A 20,717-nucleotide genomic window follows, 5' to 3' on the forward strand; every position below is an offset into this window, starting at 1 on the left:
AGCGTGGAAGAGGTTAGAGGTGGCGTTTTGTGTGGGTACGAGTCTGGGGGCGCTGGTGACAGCACTGTTGCCGCATCCGCCGACAAGGTACACAACGAGTCCGGTGGTGGCGGCGACTCTGAAGATCTGGGGGCAGTGGAGACGACACAGGGGCAAGGTGGTCTGGTCCCCGATACGAGAACACCACAGGTTTGTTCCGGGTATGATGGATGGGGGGTTTCTGAGCTGGCATCGGGCTGGGATTAAAAGAATGGGGGAGCTATTCATCGATGGAACTTTTGCGAGCCTAGGGGCGCTAGAGGAGAAATTTGGGTTACCTCCCGGGAATGCTTTTAGGTACATGCAAGTGAGGGCGTTTGTGAGACGGCATGCGAGGGAATTTCCACTGCTCCCAGCACGAAGGATTCAGGACAGGGTGATTTTGGGTGTATGGGTTGGAGAAGGCAAGGCCTCAGGAGCTGCAGGAGGCGGAAGAGGCCTCGGCGGAGGTGTTAAAGAGTAAGTGGGAGGAGGAGCTGGGGAAGGAGCTGGATGAAGATCTGTGGGCTGATGCCCTGAGTAGGGTTAATTCTTCCTCCTGTTGCGCCAGGCTCAGCCTAATACAGTTCAAAGTTGTCCATAGGGAGCATATGACAGGGGCGAGGACAAGTAGGTTTTTTAGGGTGGAGGACAGGTATGTGAGGTGCTCGGGGAGCCCAACTAACCATGCCCACATGTTCTGGACATGCCCAGCGCTGAAGGGGTTCTGGAGGGGCTTTGCAAGGACTATGTCCAAAGTGGTGAACACTCGGGCCAAGCCAAGCTGGGGGATAGCATTATTTGGGGTATCGGACGAGCCAGGAGTGCAGGAGCCGAAAGAGGCCGGTGTTCTGGACTTTGCGTCCCTGGTAGCCCGGCGAAGAATCCTACTAATGTGGAGGGATGCGAAGCCCCCCAAGCGTGGAAGCTTGGATTAACGATATGGCAGGGTTCATTAAACCGGAAAGGATAAAGTTTGCCTTGCGAGGGTCTAGGCAAGGGTTCTCCAGGCGGTGGCAACCGTTCCTAGACTTTCCTCGTGGAAGGTTAGGTGGAGGTCAACAGCAGCAGCAACCAGGGGCGGGGGGGGGGATTTGGTTTTTCTGTTTTGTTTAGGTTAGAGTGGGGCATTGTTTTCTCCTTACTGGCGGGTTTATTTGTTAAATGGGGGTTATTGTATTTTGTAGGAAATCTCATGTATAATTTTTGCTTGTTTTATGCATTATTCTCTTTTTTTTTTCTGGGAGTGTTTTGTTGAAAATCGTTGAAAATTTGAATAAATATATATATATTTTTTTAAAATAATGCAGTTGCAAGTTTTCATAAAGTGTTTAAAACTCTTTTTTACGACATTATCCAACCACCATTTATATTTTTCACACAAAAACCAGATGCATTTTAAGAACTTTCCAAGTCCAATGAAGCCAATGTTCAATTTGCCTCACTGGACAGGGATACCTCATCTAGCTTAACAACCGCAATTTAAAAAATAATAATTTTGACAGCATGTGGGCGTCATTGGCAACACCAGCATTTATTGCCCATCCCTAGTTGTCCTTCAGAAGGTGGTGGGAAGCCGCCTTCCTGAACCCCTGCAGTCCCTGAGGTGTAGGTGCATGTACTGTGCTGTCAGAGAGGGAGATTCAGCATTTTAATCCAGTGACAGTGAAGAAACGGCCATATTATTTACAAGTCCAGGTGGTGAGTGACTTGGAGGGGTTCCTAGGTAACTACTGCTCTTGTCCTTCTAGATGGTAGTGGTCGTGGGTTTGGAATGTGCTGCCCAAGGAACCTTGGTGAGTTACTTCAGTGCATCTTGTGGATGGTGGTGGAGGGATTAAATATTTGTGGAAGGGGTAGCAATCAAACAGGCTTTGCCCTGAATGGTGTTGAGCTTCTTGAGTACTGTTGGAGCTGCACTCATCCAGGCAAGTGGAGAGTATTTCAGCACACTCCTGACTTGTGCCTTGTAGTTGGTGGACAGGCTTGAGGGTCAAGATGGGAGTTACTTGTCAGCGGATTCCTAGCCTTTGACATGCTCTGGTAGCCACAGTATTAATATGGTTAGGGCAGTTCAGTTTCTGATCAATGGTCACCCCCAGGATGTTAGATTGTGGGGAATTCAGCCATTGAATGTCAAGGGGCGATGGTTAGATTCTCTCTTGTAGGAAATAATCTTGCATGGCACTTGTGGCGCAAATGTTACCAGTTTACTTCCTATTAGATGGCATTCCAGAGATTACTTATACTTACCAGCCAAATTCTCCAAGTTGAACAAAGCCACTGCACTGACCCAATAAGTGGGTAGCCATTTATCAAAAGTCGTAATCAGCTTTTACTTCATGGAGCTCAGTTTATCAGCCCAATATATTCCATTAACTACCACTTTACTATCTTAAAACATCTACAATTCAAAATTAAATATAAATATCAAATACAGATCTCTGCAGTTAGTGAATTAAATACTTTCATTCATTTCTAAACTCAAACTGCCTTCATTGTTTATTCAGTTACCTGTTAGCATCTGCACATTTGACCAATATAGTTTCTACCACAGGCCTGAGAAGTCGTTGAAGTCGTGACCTTTCTGCTACTGCATGACAAGGTATGTAGACCAACATGGCTCGTAAAGTTTTCTACCAAGACAAAAAATTGAAAATAAATTTATTTTACAAGCCAATACAAAGGAATGAGCAAACACTAAGAATGTTCTAAATAGTTTGAAAGAATGTATGTCAGAAGCAGCATGACAAAAGCTGTCCTATTATTTATATGAAACTCAGAATGAACTATCCTTTGGAACATAGACACATGCTTGCCTCATCAATATCAAACAGTCTAAAAGCACCAGACTTCAAATTCATGTCATCATTCCAGACTTTTTCCTTCGCCTAAGGCAGCCAAATTGTAAGCAGATTCGTAACATTCAGGCACTGCTTGTCACGATCCGGAAATTAGCTTGGATACCATAAGCTCATCTGAAAATACCCGACCTATCCAGGCCAGCAAAAAGAGTTTTGATTTGTGCCATGGATAGGGTGAAAGGATTTGGGAGAATGAACAGATAATCACTTGCCACAAAATACCCAGCCTCTGACTTGCTTTTGTAGCCTTTGCAGTGTGTGTCAGGTAAGTTCCTCGTCAATGGTGACCACTAGGATGTTCACCATAGGAAAGTTGACGATGGAATAAAATAAAAATACCGCAGATGCTAGAAATTTAAAATAAAAACTAGTGCTGGGAAAACTCAGGTCTGGCAGCATCTGTGAAGAAAGAAATGGAGCTGACATGGAGTTCAATATGACTTCCAAATTTGATGATGGTCCTGTTGAATGTCAAGGGTTCGGCTCCGGCAACCATCAAACATATGAAAGTCTGAGAAGGTAATCAATGAAGATGGCTGGGCTCAAGATTGCAGGGAACCCCTGCAGCAATATCCAGTGACTGAAATTAATGGCCTCCAGCAATCTTACTTTGCACTTCGTAATACTCCAGCCATTGGAGAGTTTTACCCAATTGACTTCGGTGTTACACTGGCTCCTTGATGCTGGACCCAGGCAAATGCTGCCTGCAGGTCAACAACCGTCACTCACTTATGGAATTCACATACTTTGCCAATGTTTTACTGCAGTGGTTACTCCTAATAAGGTCATGGACAAACTCACTTGCGATCATAAGACCATAAGACAGGGGCAGAATTAGGCCACTCGGCCTATCGAGTCTGCTCCACCATTCAATCATGGTTGATATTTTTCTCATCCCCATTCTCCTGCCTTCTCCCCATAATCCCTGATCCTCTCATTAGTCAAGAACCTATCCATCTCTGTCTTAAAGACACTCAGTGATTTGGCCTCCACGGCCTTCCATGGCAAAGGGTTCCACAGCTTCACCACCCTCTGGTTGAAAGAATTCCCTCTTATCCATTTTAAAGATACCAAGTTCTTCATTCCAGGGATGATTCTGGTGAACCTCCTCTGGACCTTTTCCAAGGCCAGCACATCCTTCCTTAGATATGGGGCCCAAAGCCACTCACAATGCTCCAAATGGGGTAGGCAGATTGAGGATGAGGTCAAGCAGGTTTTGCTCACAAGCATTATCTTATCCTCTGCTGCATGTTAACTCTGGGAGATAGGTCCTTCCGGACTCAGTCAGTAGTGGTACTACAAATCTACTTTTGGTGATGGGCAGTGAAGTAGCCCACTGAGAGAACATTCTTCATCCTTTCTGCCCTCAAACCTTTTTCCAAGTGGTTCAACAGAGGAGTACTGATTAATCAGCCAAGGGAGGGCAGTAGCTGGTAATCAGGAAATACCCTCATCTTTGTTTGACTTAATGCCATTAGGCTTCATGGAATCCAATCAAATGTTGATAACCCTGAAGGCCACTCCTTTCTGATTGTATACGACTGGGCAACCGTCATGTCTGGTGGGTGTTGTGCCAGTGGGACAAGACATACCCAGAGATGGTGATGGAAGAGTTTGGATGGTTGGTTTTAAAGGTTTTATGCAGTACGGCTATGTTAGGCTATTCAAATAGTCTGAGGGACACCTCTCCCAACTTTAGCACAAGTTCTCATGTTTGCGAGAATGACTTTGTAGGGTCAACCAGGTTGGCTGTACAATAGATGCTTTGGGTCATGCAGAATAATCCCATCTGGTTTCATTCTTCTAGTGCACCATGGCAGTTTGGTATATATTGCCATCTCACTGTTATGGGTCTCAAGCCATGCAAGGATGTCTGATGTCTTTCCAAACTGACATTAGTGAAGCAGATGGATACTTATGAAATCCAGTAGTTTCATTGTTACCATTACTAAGAATATTTTTTTATTTAATGAGTGAAATTTAAATTCCTCAGCTTTCATGGTGGGTTTTAAACTTATCTTCAGATGATTCAAATTCTGCATTACTAGTCCAGTAACATAAACACTGATATTCATCCAACAACTTTAAGTTAACATATGTATTCTCTGTTATCAACAAATAATAATAGTAACCTTAATTTGTGTCACAAGTAGGCTTACATTAATACTGCAATGAAGTTACTGTGAAAATCCCCTAGTCACCACACTCTGGCGCCTGTTCGGGTACAATGAGGGAGAATTCAGAATGTCCAATTCGCCTAACAAGCACATCTTTCGGGACTTGTAGGAAGAAACCGGAGCACCTGAAGGAAACCCACGCAGACACAGGCAGACCGCACAGACAGTGACCCAAGCTGGGAATCGAACCCGAGTCCCTGGTGCTATGAAGCAACAATGCTAACCACTGTGCTACTATGCCACCCTCAGAGATTGAATACCCACAAACCTTAGTGAAGAAATTTCTCCTGTTTATCCTGAGACTACAAACTCGAGTGCTAGATCCTTTGCATCGGAAACAGCTTCAGCATCACTACCTTCCCACCTAGCTTTAGGTCAATAAACTTGGAAATATCATTGGAAACTTGTTTAAATAGCTGAAGTCCAATTATTCATGTGGCACAGTTATTACTAGTGACACAGCCATCCCCAAAACTACTGGTTATTCCTATCCATCAGTTCCAAAGAGTTATTTGGACTTGATGTTAACAGTGTCTCGATTCACAGATGCTGCTAAGTTTCTCCAGCTTTTATTTCATATTTCCAACATTTGCAGTATTTTGCTTTTATTCTATTCTGTTTTCTTTCTGTTAACTCTCACAGTGATGTCATGTGGGCAAATGTGATAGCAATCTTAATTTCATTGGCTGCTCAAACATATAGGGAGGGATTCTCCAGCTGCACCACCCATCGACCGGAGAATCCCTCCCGAGGTCAATTAACTTTTCCAATGTCCGCATCTTGCTGTGGCGAGCTTGCGGCAGGCGGGACGGAAGAATCCAGCCCATAGTCTTTTTAATTCTTCATTTTTACAGGATGTAGGCTTCCCTGGCTGTGCTAGTATTTATTGCCCATCCCCGAAAGCATTTAAGAATCAACCACATCGCTGTAGATCTGGAGTCACATGTAGGCCAGACCTTCCCTAAAGGACATTAGTGAACCAGATGGGTTTTTACGACAATCGGCAATGGTTTCATGGTCACCTTTAGACTTTTAGTTCCAGATTTTTATTGAATTCAAATTTAACCATCTGCAGTGGCGGGATTCAAACCCACGTCCCCAGAGAACGACTCTGGGTCTTTGGATTACTAGTCCAACGACAATACCACTAGCGCCACTGCCTCCCCCAGTAGTAATCGTGGGTTTGGAAGGTGCTGCCTAAGGAGTCTTGGTGAGTTCCTGCAGTGCATCTTGTGAGATGGTACAGTCAGCTGCCACTGCACATTGGTAGAGAGAGTAAATGCTTGTGGAAGAGATGCCAATCAAGCAGGATGCTTTGTCCTGGATGGTGTCGGGTTTCTTGTGTTGTTGGAGCTCCACTCCTCCAGGCAAGTGGGGAGTATTCAATCATTCTGACTTGTGCCTTGTAGGTGATTGACAGGCTTTGGGGAGTCAAGTGGTGAGTTACTCACCGCAGAATTTCTAGCTTCTGACCTGCTCTTGTAGCCACAGTATGCATACGGCTAGTCCAGTTCAGTTTCTGGTCAATGTTAAACCCCAGGATGTTGATAGTGGGGGATTCAGTGATGGTAATGCCACTAAATGTCATAAAGGCAATGGTTTGACCATCTCTAATTGGAAATGGTCACTGCCTGACACTTGTTTGGCACAGATGTTACTTGGCACTTCAGCTTAAGCCTGGATATTGTCTAGGTCTTGCTGCATTTGCATGTGGACTGCTTCAATGTCTGGGAAGTTGCAAATAGTATTGAACATTGTGCAATTTTTCAGCGAAGCAAACATCTCCACATTTGACCTTATGTTGAAGGAAGTCCATTGATGAAGCAGCTGAAGAGGTTGGGCCTAGTTCAGTGAACTGCTTTCAAATGGCTTTTATAAAACAAACACAAAGACACTGACTTAAGATGGCTGCCATAATTCACCTGATGTCTGATATTACAAGTTGACAAGTTTCTAGAAGGTTATGCTGCAAATTATAATACCAAGACAAATGTCAGGTATTATAAGTTGACCAGTTTCAGGAAGGTTCCGACGTAAATTACAAGAAATACCGAGACAACTTCCTATGGAATTTCACATGAGATGTTAAGAACTACTTCAAAAGATGAACTGGAACTGTAGAGCTCTTACCATTTGCAGTTTTATAAACCTCCTCTTTCCTGCAATGACATAAATTCCACAAGGACAATAGCTATACACAAAGAGTTCTTCATATTAATTACCTTCTGAAATCATTATGGGGAGAGGTTAAGCAATTAGAACAATCATTCCTGTCTTATTACAATACAGGAAGGAATCTGCCAATAGAGCAATAACCATTTCTTCCTCTAATGTTCAAGACCATATCTCTATTACAGTTTGAAATCCAGCACAGAGATAGAGAATTTTCAAGCAAAGGAACATTAAGTGGAAAAACGATTGACTTTTGGAGAAGACAAAAGTTTTATTAAAAAAAAGACAAAAAAGTCACCAGAAATTGCAGTTTATAATTGGCTTCATCGCCACTGAAATTTCAAGACCAACATGCAAAACTTCTGCTGCAGCCAGAGATAAGAGCAAAGGATTGCAACAGCAAACTCTCCAGTTTTGTTCTTAAGCATTGAATTTTAATTTGGCTAGTAAGCTATCTGCTACTGTATAACTTATTATTCTGTATATATGTGTGTGGGGCAAAAATCAGGGCATGGGTTTACCTTTTTAAATATGTGTGTTTTAAATTCATGAAAGCCTGTCAGATTGGTTTCTTTGCCATCAGCACAAAATGGTTAAACACAAACATTAAGTACATACCTAAATCATTTAAAATTCACAAAATAACCCTGTTATAATCAGATGATAGGACTGGGGAGTCATTTCACCCCTTATGTGTCACATAACCAATCCTCAATCCACGGTAATATCTGATGAACTCTAATATTGTACAACAACCTATTACGTGACTTTTCAAATACCTTCCGCGAATCCAAACAATATTTCCACTGGTTCCTCCTTACCTACCTTGTTTGTTATGCCATAAAAATAGATTTGGCAATTCTCTAGGACAATCTCAACCCATAAGGTCATCTAAGTGCAGCAACATTTGAAAGCAAAAGACTTCTTGCCTGCTATGCAACATACAATGGAGATCATAGATTTGTCAAGATGCTTAGAGCTAGATATGAAGAGTTTTTGAATCTACCAATGGATGCCAATCTGCATAAAAAGCTAACGGACTATGTGCTTGCAACTGATCCCTAATTTGAGGATTAAAATATTGTCTTTTGCTGCATCTGCCATCAATACCTACTTCATAGTTCACTGATAGTTGTTTAAATTGGAATAAATGCAACTAAAGTAACTAGAGTCTATTACACTCAAACGGCTGAGTTTGTTGACACCCGGGTTAATAGCTAGAAAAGTTATGAGCCATAAAACAACAGCTGGACTCCCTTAGCTAGAGATGTTATATCTACATTGGGCTGGAAGCGTGATGTCTATACTGCTTGCAAAGAAACCCAGTTGCTTGCAAAGAAACCCAGTCCAGAGGGATGTTTTGTTTTGTGAGTTAGAGCCAAATTAGTTTAAAAGCATTCAGTGAACCCGAAAGTCTACTTCGGCATGGAGATGGGTGGAGTTTAACAAGGATCACTGTAGCTCCAGATTGGACCTCATGTGGTTTGCAGCTCACAGAGAAGCTTGGGAACTACTTGGTATTGTTAGTATTTGGGAGAAGTTCTTGGGAGCCAAGAAGCTGGCAGAAGACCAGTGCATTCATGCTGGAGGGCGTTAGGAAATCCAAAGCAGTACCATCTTAGAGAAGCAAATGGGCAGAAGAGTTGGAAGTGTGCAGGTAATTAGAGGGGGAAGGCAGCTTGACGAACCCTATGGAACGTACCATCAGGAGGTGAGCAGTTGTTGAGGCAGAGTCAGAGCAGCTTTTAAGGGAATTCAGAGATGAGATCTTTGAAAAAGTGAAGCATTGAAATCCCTTCATGAGGGAGACAGGGTTTTAACTGGATATTAGGAGTCTCAGTCACAGACATCTTTGGGGGGAGGGTTGCTGAAACATTTTTGGGACCAGTCTTGATCGCATCTGCCATTTACTGTGCAATATTATGGCATATATAACCACAGTTGCCTATTAATTCCTATTTATTCATGTTAATTTTGAATGTTATAGGGTAGCATAAGGGCGGCACGGTGGTACAATGGTTAGCGCTGCTGCCTCACAACACCGAGGACCCAGGTTCGATCCCAGCCTCGGGTCACTGTCCGCGCGAAGTTTGCACATTAAAAAGGTTTTGCAGGGTTTTACTTTTCTAACTTTATATGTCAAAGTTTATTTGGGAATCTCACAGCTCCTAGGTGGTAACTGGGATTTCAAACTTTGCTTATTTTAGACAAAGCTACTTGACTGTAATGCATCTGTCGCCTGAATGAAATCCTGCACTAGAATGTAGCACTTTTTTTGTATCACTGGATGAAATTACCAAGTCGTCGGGCACTCAGCTCGAGCCTACTCCACAATTTAATAAGATTGTGGTTGATCTCATTTTAACTTCAACTTCACATTCCTGCCTGCCACTACAACCTTTCACCCCCATGTTCATCAAGAATCTATCTACAAAAGATATGACTTGATTTATTATTGTCACATGTATTCGTATACAGTGAAAAGTATTGTTTCTTGCATGCTGTACAAACAAAGCATACTGTACATAGGGAAGGAAGGAGAGACTGCAGAATATAATGTTACAGTTATAGCAAGGTGTAGAGAAAAGATCAACTTAATAGGAGGTAGGTCCATTCAAAAGTCTGATGGCAGTAGGGAAGAAGCTGTTCTTGAGTCGGCTGGTACGTGACCTCAAACTTGGATATCTTTTTCCCGACGGAAGAAGGTGAAAGAGAGTATGTCCGGGGTCCGTGGAGTCCTTAATTATGCTGGCTGCCTTTCTGAGGCAGCGGGAATTATAGATAGAGTCAATGGATAGGAGGCTGGTTTGCTTGATGGACTGGGCTACATTCACGACCTTTTGTAGTTTCCTGCGGTCTTGGGCAAAGCAGGCTCCATTCCAAGCTGTGATACAACAAGAAAGAATGCTTTCTATGGTGCATCCGTAGATGTTGGCGAGGGTCGTAGCTAACATGCCAAATTTTCTTCGTCTTCTGAGAAAGTAGAGTCGTTAGTGGGCTTTCTTAACTATAGTGTCGGCATGGGGGGGGGGGGGGGGGGGGGGGGGGGGGAGGACCAGGACAGGCTGTTGGTGATCTGTACACCTAAAAACTTGAAGCTCTCGACACTTTCTACTTCGTTCCCATTGATGTAGACAGGCAGGGGCATGTTCTCCACTACGCTTCCTGAAGTCGATGGCAATCTCCTTCGTTTTGTTGACATTAAGGGAGAGATTATTGTCATCGCACCAGTTCACCAGATTCTCTATCTCATTCCTGTACTTTGTCTCGTCATGGTTTGAAATCCGACCACTACGGTGGTGTCATCAGCAAATTTGAAAATTGAGTTAGAAGGGAATTTGGCCACAGTCATAGGTGTATAAGGAGTATAGTAAGGGGCTGAGGACACAGCCTTGTGGGGCACCGGTGTTGAGGATGATCGTGGAGGAGGTGTTGTTGCCTATCTTTACTGATTGTGGCCTGTGGGTTAGAAAGTTCAGGATCCAGTCGTAGAGGGAGGAGCCGAGGCCAAGGCCACAGGGTTTGGAGATGAGTTTCGTAGGAATGATGGTGTTGAAGGCTGAGCTGTAGTCGATAAATAGGAGTCTGACATAGGTGTCTTTGTTATCTAGGTGTTCCAGGTTAGAGTGCAGGGCCATGGAGATGGCGTCTGCTGTGGACCTGTTGCAGCGGTAGGCGAACTGTAGTGGATCAAGGCAATCCAGGAGGCTGGAGTTGATTCGTGCCATGACTAACCTTTCGAAGCACTTTGTGATAATGGATGTCAGAGCCACTGGATGATAGTCATTAAGGCTGCTTGACCTTTTTTTGGTACAGGGATGATGGTCGTCTTCTTGAAGCAGATAGGGACCTCGGATTGTTGTAGAGAGGTTAAAGATGTCTGCGAATACCCCCTCCAGCTGATCCGTGCAAGACCCGAGTGCTCGTGCGGGTACCCCATCCGGGCCAGTGGCTTTCCGGGAGTTGACCTTCGAGAAGGCTGCTCTGACGTCTGCAGTGGTGATCTCAGATACAAGTTCATCCGCAGTTTCTGGGGTGGAGGGCTCACTCTCGCTGACCTCTTGCTCAAAACGGGCATAGAATGCGTTGAGCTCATCAGGGAGGGTGCGTTGGAGCCGACGATTTTACATGCCTTCATCTTGTAGCCCGTTATGTCTTGCAGACCTTGCCATAGATGGCGGGGATCCGTGTGGCTAGCCTGGGACGCGAGCTTGGTCCGGTACTGTCTTTTGGCATCTTTGATGGATTTCTTTAGTTCATATCTGGCTTTCTTGTAGAGATCAGGGTTGCCTGACTTGAATGCCTCAGACCTAGACTTCAGAAAGCAGTGGATATCCCTGTTCATCCAGGGTTTCTGGTTGGGAAACACGCGGATTCGCTTCTTTGGCACACAATCTTCTACACACTTACTAATGAAGTCAGTTACTGTAGTGGCGTACTCGTTCAGGCTGGTCAGAATTTTTAAATACTGACCAGTTCACCGACTCCAAGTTCCGTAGGAGATCATCCGATTCCTCAGACCAGCAATGCACGACTTTCTTTGACGGATTCTCCCGCTTCAGTTTTTGCTTATAAGCCGGGATCAGGAGCACAGCCTTGTGGTCAGATTTGCCAAAGTGTAGGCAGGCGATAGAGCGGTAGGAATGTTTGATATTTGTGTAGCAGTGGCCCAGGATGTTTGGGCCTCTGGTGGAACAGGTGACGTGTTGGCGGTAACTTGGTAGAATGCTCTTGAGCTTGGCCTGACTGAAGTCCCCAGCTACAATGAACAAGGCCTCGGGAAGTTTCGTTTCAAGGCTATTTGTGGTGGTGAATATTTTGCCCAGTGCGATTTTCACGTTCGCATGGGGTGGGATGTAAACTGCCGTCAGGATAACGGAGCTGAACTCCTGCGGAAGGTAGTAGGGGCGACATGTTAGCGTCAGGCATTCTGGGTCCGGGAGCAGAAACTCGCCAGTGTTGCTACATCTAGGCACCAGAAGATGTTGATTAGGAGGCAGACCCCACCTCCACCTGCCTTCCCCGAGGCCGCCGTACATATGCAAAGACTCTGCTGCATCCACCTTTTCAGAAATTAAACTCCAAAGACTCTCAACACTCAAAAAATGTATTCCTCATCTTGTCGGAAGTGGGAGACCTTATTTTTAAACAGTAACCCCAAGTTCGAAGTTCCAGGAAACATCCATCCAGTGAAATTCCCTCAGGATCTTGTATGTTTCAATTAAGTCACCTTTTACTCTAAGCTCCAGGGGATACAAGCTTAGCCTGTCCAGCCTTCTCATAAAAATCACCAGTCCAGGTATTAATCTAGTAAACCTTCTCTGAACTGCTTCCGATGCATTTATATCTTTCCTTAAATAGGGAGGCTAAAACTGTACACAGTACTCCAGATGTGGCGCATAACCTCCCTACTCTTTTATTAAATTCCCCTTGCAATAAACAATAAAATTCTATGAGCTTGCCAAATTATTTGCTGCACCTACGTAAGAACATAAGAACTAGGAACAGGAGTAGGCCACCTGGCCCCTCGTGCCTGCTCCGCCATTTAGGGCAGCACGGTAGCCTTATGGATAGCACAATTGCTTCACAGCTCCAGGGTCCCAGGTTCGATTCCGGCTAGGGTCACTGTCTGTGCGGAGTCTGCACATCCTCCCAGTGTGTGCGTGGGTTTCCTCCCACAGTCCAAAGATGTGCAGGTTAGGTGGATTGGCCGTGATAAATTGCCCTTAGTGTCCAAAATTGCCCTTAGTGTTGGGTGGGGTTACTGGGTTATGGGGATAGGGTGGAGGTGTGGGCTTGGGTAGGGTGCTCTTTCCAAGAGCCGGTGCAGACTCGATGGGCCGAATGGCCTCCTTCTGCACTGTAAATTCTATGATTAACGAGATCATGGCTGATCTTTGTGGACTCAGCTCCACTCTCCGGCCCGTACACCATATCCCCGAATCCCTTTATTCTTTAGAAAGGTATCTATCTTTTTCTTAAAAACGTTTAAAGAAGGAGCCTCAACTGCTTCACTGGGCAAGGAATTCCAGAGATTCACAACCCTTTGGGTGAAGTTCCTCCTACACTCCGTCCTAAATCTACTTCCCCTTATTTTGAGGCTATGCCCCCTAGTTCTGCTTTCCCCGACCAGTGGAAACAACCTGCTCGCATCTATCCTATCTATTCCCTTCGTGATTTTATATGTTTCAATAAGATCCCCCCGCATCCTTCTAAACTCCAATGAGTACAGTCCCAGTCTACTCAACCTCTCGTCATAATCTAATCCCTCAACTTTGGGATCAACCTAGTGAATCTCCTCTGCACTCCCTCCAGTGCCAATATGTCCCTTCTCAGGTAAGGAGACCAAAACTGAACACAATACTCCAGATGCGGCCTCACCAACACCCTATACAATTGCAGCATAACCTCCCTAGTCTTGAACTCCATCCCTCTAGCAATGAAAGACAAAACTCGATTAGCCTTCTTAATCACCTGTATCATCCAGATATACCACATCCATTGGCTCCCCGTTATCTACTGCACTGGTAACGGCCTCAGAAAATTCTACCAAATTAGTCAGACACGACCTACCCTTTGTGAATCCATGCTGAGTCTGCCCAATGGGACAATTTCCCTCCAGGTGCCCCGCTATTTGCTCCTTAATGATAGATTCCAGCATTTTCCCTACAACTGAAGTTAAGCTTACCGGCCTATAATTACCCGCTTTCTGCCGACCTCCTTTTTTAAACAGTGGTGTCACGTTTGCTACTTTCCAATCCTCTGGGACCACCCCAGAGTCTAGTGAATTTTGATAAATTATCACTAGTGTGTTTACAATTTCCCTAGCCATCTCTTTTAACACTCTGGGATGCATCCCATCAGGGCCAGGAGACTTGTCTACCTTTAGCCCCATTAGCTTGCCCAATACTGCCTCCTTAGTGATTACAATCATCTCAAGGTCCTCACCCATCATATCTTTATTTCCATCAGTCACTGGCATGTTATTTGTGTCCTCCACTGTGAAGACTGACCCAAAAAACCTGTTCAGCTCCTCAGCCATTTCCCCGGCTCCTATTATTAAATCTCCCTTCTCATCTTCCAAAGGACCAATATTTACCTTAGCCACTCTTTTTTGTCTTATATATTTGTAGAAGCTTTTACTATCTGCTGTTATGTTCTGAGCCAGTTTACTTTCATAGTCTACCTTACTCTTCTTTATGGCTTTTTTAGTAGCTTTCTGTTGTCCCCTAAAGACTTCCCAGTCCTCTAGTCTCCCACTAGTTTTTGCCACTTTGTATGTTTTTTCCTTCAATTTGATACTCTCCCTCACCTCCTTAGATATCCACGGTCGATTTTTCCCCTTTCTACCGTCTTTCTTTTTTGTCGGTATGAACCTTTTCTGAACACTGTGAAAGATCGCTCGGAAGGTTCTCCACTGTTCCTCAACTACTTCACCATGAAGTCTTTGCTCCCAGTCTACCTTAGCTAGTTCTTCTCTCATCCCATTGTAATCGCCTTTGTTTAAGCACAAAACACTAGTGTTTGATTTTACCTCGTCATCCTCCAACTGTATTTTAAATTCCACCATATTGTGGTCGCTCCTTCCAAGAGGATCCCGAACTATGAGATCATTAATCAATCCTGCCTCATTACACAGGACCAGATCTAGGACCGCTTGTTCCCTTGTAGGTTCCATTACATACTGTTCCAGGAAATTATCCCGGGCACATTCTATAAACTCCTCCTCAAGGCTGCCTTTACCAACCTGGTTAAACCAATCGATATGCAGATTAAAATCTCCCATGATAACCGCTGTACCATTTCTATATGCATCCGTTATTTCTTTGCTTATTGCCTGCCCTACCATCCTGTTACTATTTGGTGGCCTATAGACTACTCCTATCAGTGACCTTTTCGCCTTACTATTCCTGATTTCCACCCAAATTGATTCAACCTTGTCCTCCATAGCACCAATATCATCCCTTACTATTGCCCGGATGCCATCCTTAAACAACAAAGCTACACCACCGCCCTGACCGTCCATTCTATCCTTTCGTATAGTCTGATACCCTTGGATATTTAACTCCCAGTCGTGACCATCTTTTAACCATGTTTCAGTCATGGCCACTAAATCATAGTCATTCACGATGATTTGCCCAATCAACTCATTTACCTTATTTCATATACTACGAGCATTCAGGTAAAGTACACTTATGCTGTTTTTTATGTCTTTGTTATGAATCCTAACACCTTGATCAGTAACTTTTCGCAATTTATTTTTCCTCTTACCCTTCTCCTAATTTTCCTAGTCTTTGAACCCATATCTCTACATAATAACCTGTCACGTAACCTGCTGCCTTGATCTCCATTAACCATTATACTGTCCATAGCTTTACACTTCCCTTCCCCCCAACTTGCTAGTTTAAAGTCCTTGTGACCAACCTATTTATCCTATTCGCCAGAACACTGGTCCCAGAATGGTTCAGGTGAAGACCGTCCCAACGGTACAGGTCCCTCCTGCCCCAGTACTGATGCCAATGCCCCATGAAATGGAATCCCTCTTTCCCGCACCACTCCTTTAGCCACGTGTTAACTTCCCTCATTTTCTCAACCCTATGCCAATTGGCACGTGGCTCGGGTAGTAATCCAGAGATTATAACCCTGGAGGACCTGTTCTTTAATTTAGTCCCTAGTGTTTGATAATCCCCAAACAGGTCCTCTTTCCTAGTCTTACCTATGTTGTTAGTCCCAACGTGGACCACAACAACTGGATCCTCCCCCTCCCTCTCCAAAATCCTTTCAAGCCGATCAGAGATGTCCCTCACTCTGGCACCGGGCAGGCAACATACCATGCGGGACTCTCGATCTGGCTTACAAAGGATGCCATCAATCCCCCTAATTATAGAATCCCCTACAATTACCTCTTGTCTTTTTGCTCCCCCCTCTTGAATGGCTTCCTGTACCACGGTGCAGTGGTCAGTCAACGCATCCTCCGTACAGCCCTCTTCCTCATCCACACAGGGAGCAAGTACCTCATACCTGTTGGACAAGGTCAAGGGCTGAGGCTCCTCAACTCCTAAACTCAGGATCCCCCTACCTGCCCCTCCCTTGCAGTCACACCACTCTGTCCCTGACCACTGTCCGAATTAACAGTACTTATTCTACCGGGTGTGACTGCCTCCTGAAACAAAGTGCCCAGGTAATTTCCCCCTCCCTGATGTGCCGCAGTGTGCGTAGCTCGGTCTCCAGCTCATCAATTCTGAGCCGAAGTTCCTCGAGCGGCCAACACTTGCTGCAGATGTGGTCACTGACGGTCTCAATGGGATCCACCAGTTCCATCATCATACAGCAACAGCACATCACCTGTCCAGCCATATTCAACTAGTTAGTTAATTTAAATAATTTTTAATTTTTTTTTTTATAGAACCTCAAGGATAAACCCGAACACCAACAAAAACACAGCCACTCACCCGAACTCAGTCACTCACCTAAACTCCGATGCACTCTGTTCCAATCAGCACTCCATGACTAAAGGCACTCCTGCCACACCTTTTGTGCACTCACCTCTCCCAGCACTGTCCGGGCTCTCTCCTCCCGCGCTGTTTTCGCTGTCCGGGCTCTCTCCTCCCGCGCTGTTTAAATCTCCCGGCTCTCTCCTCCCGCGCTGTTTTCGCTGTCCCGGCTCTCTCCTCCCGCGCTGTTTAAATCTCCCGGCTCTCTCCTCCCACGCTGTTTTCGCTGTCCGGGCTCTCTCTTCCCGCGCTTTTTAAATCTCCCGGCTCTCTCCTCCCGCGCTGTTTTCGCTGTCCCGGCTCTCTCTCCGCTCTTGCTGTTTTCGCTACATGCTAGTCGTTTGAGATTCATGCACTAGGACGCTCAGATTCTTCTGCATCCGAGCTCTGGAATCGCTCACCATTTAGGTAATATGTTTCTTTTTTTATTCTCCTGCCAAAATGGACCTGACATTTAAATTATTCAACATTTCCCAGTTATGCCTACACAGGCAGTATCCAGGGGAAAAAACTATTGATCCTAGGGCTATTCTCCACCACCAGTATAGCATTAAACTGGGATCAGTTCATTAATAATGGTGCATTTTACTCTATGATATGGGTCAGGGTCTGATGCTCAGGAATTTGCCAGTGTGCAGGGAAGAGTAACTTGGTGTCTTCCATATTATAAAAAACATTGAGATGTGATTGGCCTAAAGTGATATATGATTTTTATTAAAATAGGCTTGTGAATAATGGGCTCATTTTAACTCCGCATTTATGACTTCCAGCAATGCAATCAGGTGAAAATTAAAACAAAATCATTCAGTGCCAATATTGCCAGTGTCCCTTTGAATTCCTAATCTCTTTACAGTGGCCCAGGTTTTGGGGTCTGTAGCGAGGGTTCAATGCACCTCGAAGAAAACCGTACACAGAGATGTGCAATGACAATATTAACCCGCTTTTGGAATCCAGCTGCGATGCCATCATGTAGGCTGAGCAGTCAAGTTGAATAATGCTCCCAGACAGCAAACCAGGAATTAATACTGTTTTATCACTTGCTTTTTATAATCTTACAGAAAAAAGTGTAATAAAGGCTGGGACATACAAATGGGATTAAAGTAGAAGTTGAAATATCAAACCTTAAAATAGTATTTTTAAAATCTATGGAATCATGGAATGGAGAAATTAAACATCCGTAAGATTAACCTTTCAGGGCTACAGGGATTGTTTAGCAGTAATCATGACTGAGTCCACCATTAAACAGTTAAATCTCATTCAATGAGGTGCAATATTTTCAAGGGTTTTACAGGAAGAACTAAAGTTTAAAAGTCGAAGTGCAAAGCAAACAGTGATTACTAAATGTTTTTGAGTTGAAAGCCAACAGCATAGTATGGCAAGAGTAGGGAATTAATTGTTCATGTGCAGACACCTGAAGAAGTTCCACAAGTAACAACGGCAAACAGTTTCACCATCATTACAACTGCAAAATATGGGCCATTATTTTTACCAGTTATTTATAGGCCTTAAAAACCTACAGCAGCATAATATAAATGTGCAACAGAAGACCCTTTCTACAAGTCACATGCTAGCAAACCTAAATGCACAATGCTTTTCTATGTCCATGGATGCCAACTTCTCTAAACAAAATGCCACGAGAAAATGTCAGCCTCAGTAAAGAGATTGTGAATTCAAAGGGACAGTGTTGACAATACTGAAGAGGAATGATTAGGTTTCATATTTCACCCATGAGTATTGCTGGAAGTCATAAATCTTAGTTAAAATGAGCCCCATCGTTCACATGCCTATTATTATAAAAATCATAGAACTAATGTATGACTATTTACCGATAACCATCAATAAGCTATATATGCTGAATCGAATAAACTATGCACTTTGAACACCTTCAAGTATCATACATCACAAGCCTCACGGTGCCGGGTCACTGTCTGTGTGGAGTTTGCACATTCTCCCCGTGTCTGTATGGATCTCAGCCCCACAACCCAAAGATGTGCAGGGTAGGTGGATTGGTCACGCTAAATTGCCCCTTAATTGGAAAAAAGAATTGTGTACTCTAAATTTATTTAAAATATACAAATCATTCACATCAAAATTTACTGGAGGTAAAAAAGAACTTTTCTGGAATATCAGAAGCCTCCTGTCAAAACCAATTTAAATTAATTTCTAAAATGTTGGTTACTAAAGCACAACTTCACTATTAAGCACTCTGTTGGCTGTGGCAACAACACTAGTTAGGATACCAGTGGAATTCCATCCTCTCCTTTGCACTGGGAATCTTAACATTTATGTGGATTAACGGAATAGGCAGATAAGGTCTGGATTGAATTAATCTGAAAGGCAGAGGTCCTGACAATACAAGGTTCCCTCAGTAACTCTGCTGGAATGTCAGCCCAATCATGTGCACTTTTGAATGTAGCTTTCAGCGATAACCTGCTCACTTAGATGGGTGTGACAAATTAGGCTGGACTTTGGAAAAAAATGTCTTCCATATAGCCTATGCCAGGGGTGGGGAACCCCCCTGGGCAGGGGCTGAAACTAGCCCATTGCACTTAGGCCCATGGGGAGATTTCAAAATCCGGCCCTATCCCACCACATGCTGCACTCTGGGCCAGTTTTTGCCATGTTCTGATAGCTGAGCCTCAGCTGCAGTCACCAGAGGCCCAGGCTGTAGGGAGAAAGAGGAGGAGAGAAAAGGAGAGGACATGAGAGAAAAGAGCGGGTGAAGTGAGAGTAACTCGGGGCAGGGGGAAAAGAGCAGAACATCTGGTTCCATTGGCAGCTAACCCCCTCCCAGCTCTATTGGAGTTCCAGGACAGTGACTCAACCTCTGCAAACTGAGGAACTAGTCTCCAAGCCCACCTGCAGCTTCAGACTGGGAGTTGGCCAGAGCCTTGGGTTGTTGAGTCACTGCTCTGGGCTAGTTTGGGGTAAGACAGATTGGGAAAAGAGAGGGAGACACAGACAGACAGGAAAAGGAGAGAGCGAGAGATGGAGAATAAGAAAGGAAAGCAAGTAAAACTGTGTGCTGAATTTCAGGAGTGTTGTAATTGCGACACAAGTTGTGCTAAGAAAAATCAAACTCAGCAATTGCATTAAAGCATTGGGTAAATTATATGTTTCTGTATTCTTGTTTTAAAAATAAATTAATTAAGTTGGCTTTTAGTGATTGATTTTAATTGGTGCGAGTGGCCCTCAATACGAAAAAGTTTCCCCATCCCTGTCCGATGCTACAGAATGGACCAAACATGCAAAACAAATGGTACTCGGGTGACCAAAAAGTAGGATTTCTATAAAAATGCCATTTTTCCCTCAATAATGATGAAATTCCATTTGTGTTAGTGAGATGGTTAGGAAGAGAAACCATCTTTTAAAAAATAATGCCACATTTTCACCCAAGAGTCCTTGGGCTCACTTTCCCCAGTGACATTGTGAAAGTACACAAAGAACATCACATTACAAGAGGCCAATAGCATCGGTGATGGCTCTCAGCTGTTCGTAGATCACATTGTGTACTCAAAATCCTTTTAAATGCTATTTTTCAAATGCTCATCTACTTCCTTTTTAAAAGCTATTATGTATTCTGCTTCCACCACCATTTTGGATAGAATGCCCATTTTCCTACCTTCACCAAATGTATTCCCTCTCTAGCCAACAAATGATGGGAAGTAATTTTCTTCAAAAGCTCACAGTTTTGAACACTTGAAACAGATCTCAGTCTTTTGCTCAAATTAATAGGGCTCTAGTTTCTCGAAGCTCGTTTCATAACTGAAGTGCCTCTGCTTTAGTTTCATCTTGGTGAATCCGAACCTTCGACATGGCCCTAACAATAAATGATCCAATTATCGAATTGTGGTCTAATACACAATCCCTACAGACCTAGCATTACCGTTTTGCTTTTGTACTTTGCCCACTTGGATACATGTCATTTTTCCTTAAAGATAAAGCAATCAGCTTAACCTCTCTCTCAAGGTCTTGAAATCAACTCTCCACTT

General features: G+C 44.0%; 1 protein-coding gene across 3 annotated transcripts in view; it reads right to left on the bottom strand.

The window, feature by feature from the left end:
* The window catches only part of map3k1 (mitogen-activated protein kinase kinase kinase 1, E3 ubiquitin protein ligase), a 130,943-nt gene that overhangs the window by 34,173 nt on the left and 76,053 nt on the right, over positions 1-20,717 (bottom strand). For all 3 annotated transcript variants that reach the window (XM_072497005.1, XM_072497004.1, XM_072497006.1), the window contains exon 11: positions 2,533-2,654. In XM_072497005.1, coding sequence (XP_072353106.1) covers positions 2,533-2,654 — 122 coding nt within the window. The remainder of the gene's footprint in view (positions 1-2,532; positions 2,655-20,717) is intronic.

This window comes from Scyliorhinus torazame, chromosome 3 (assembly GCF_047496885.1).
Source record: "Scyliorhinus torazame isolate Kashiwa2021f chromosome 3, sScyTor2.1, whole genome shotgun sequence".
NCBI lineage: Eukaryota > Metazoa > Chordata > Chondrichthyes > Carcharhiniformes > Scyliorhinidae > Scyliorhinus > Scyliorhinus torazame.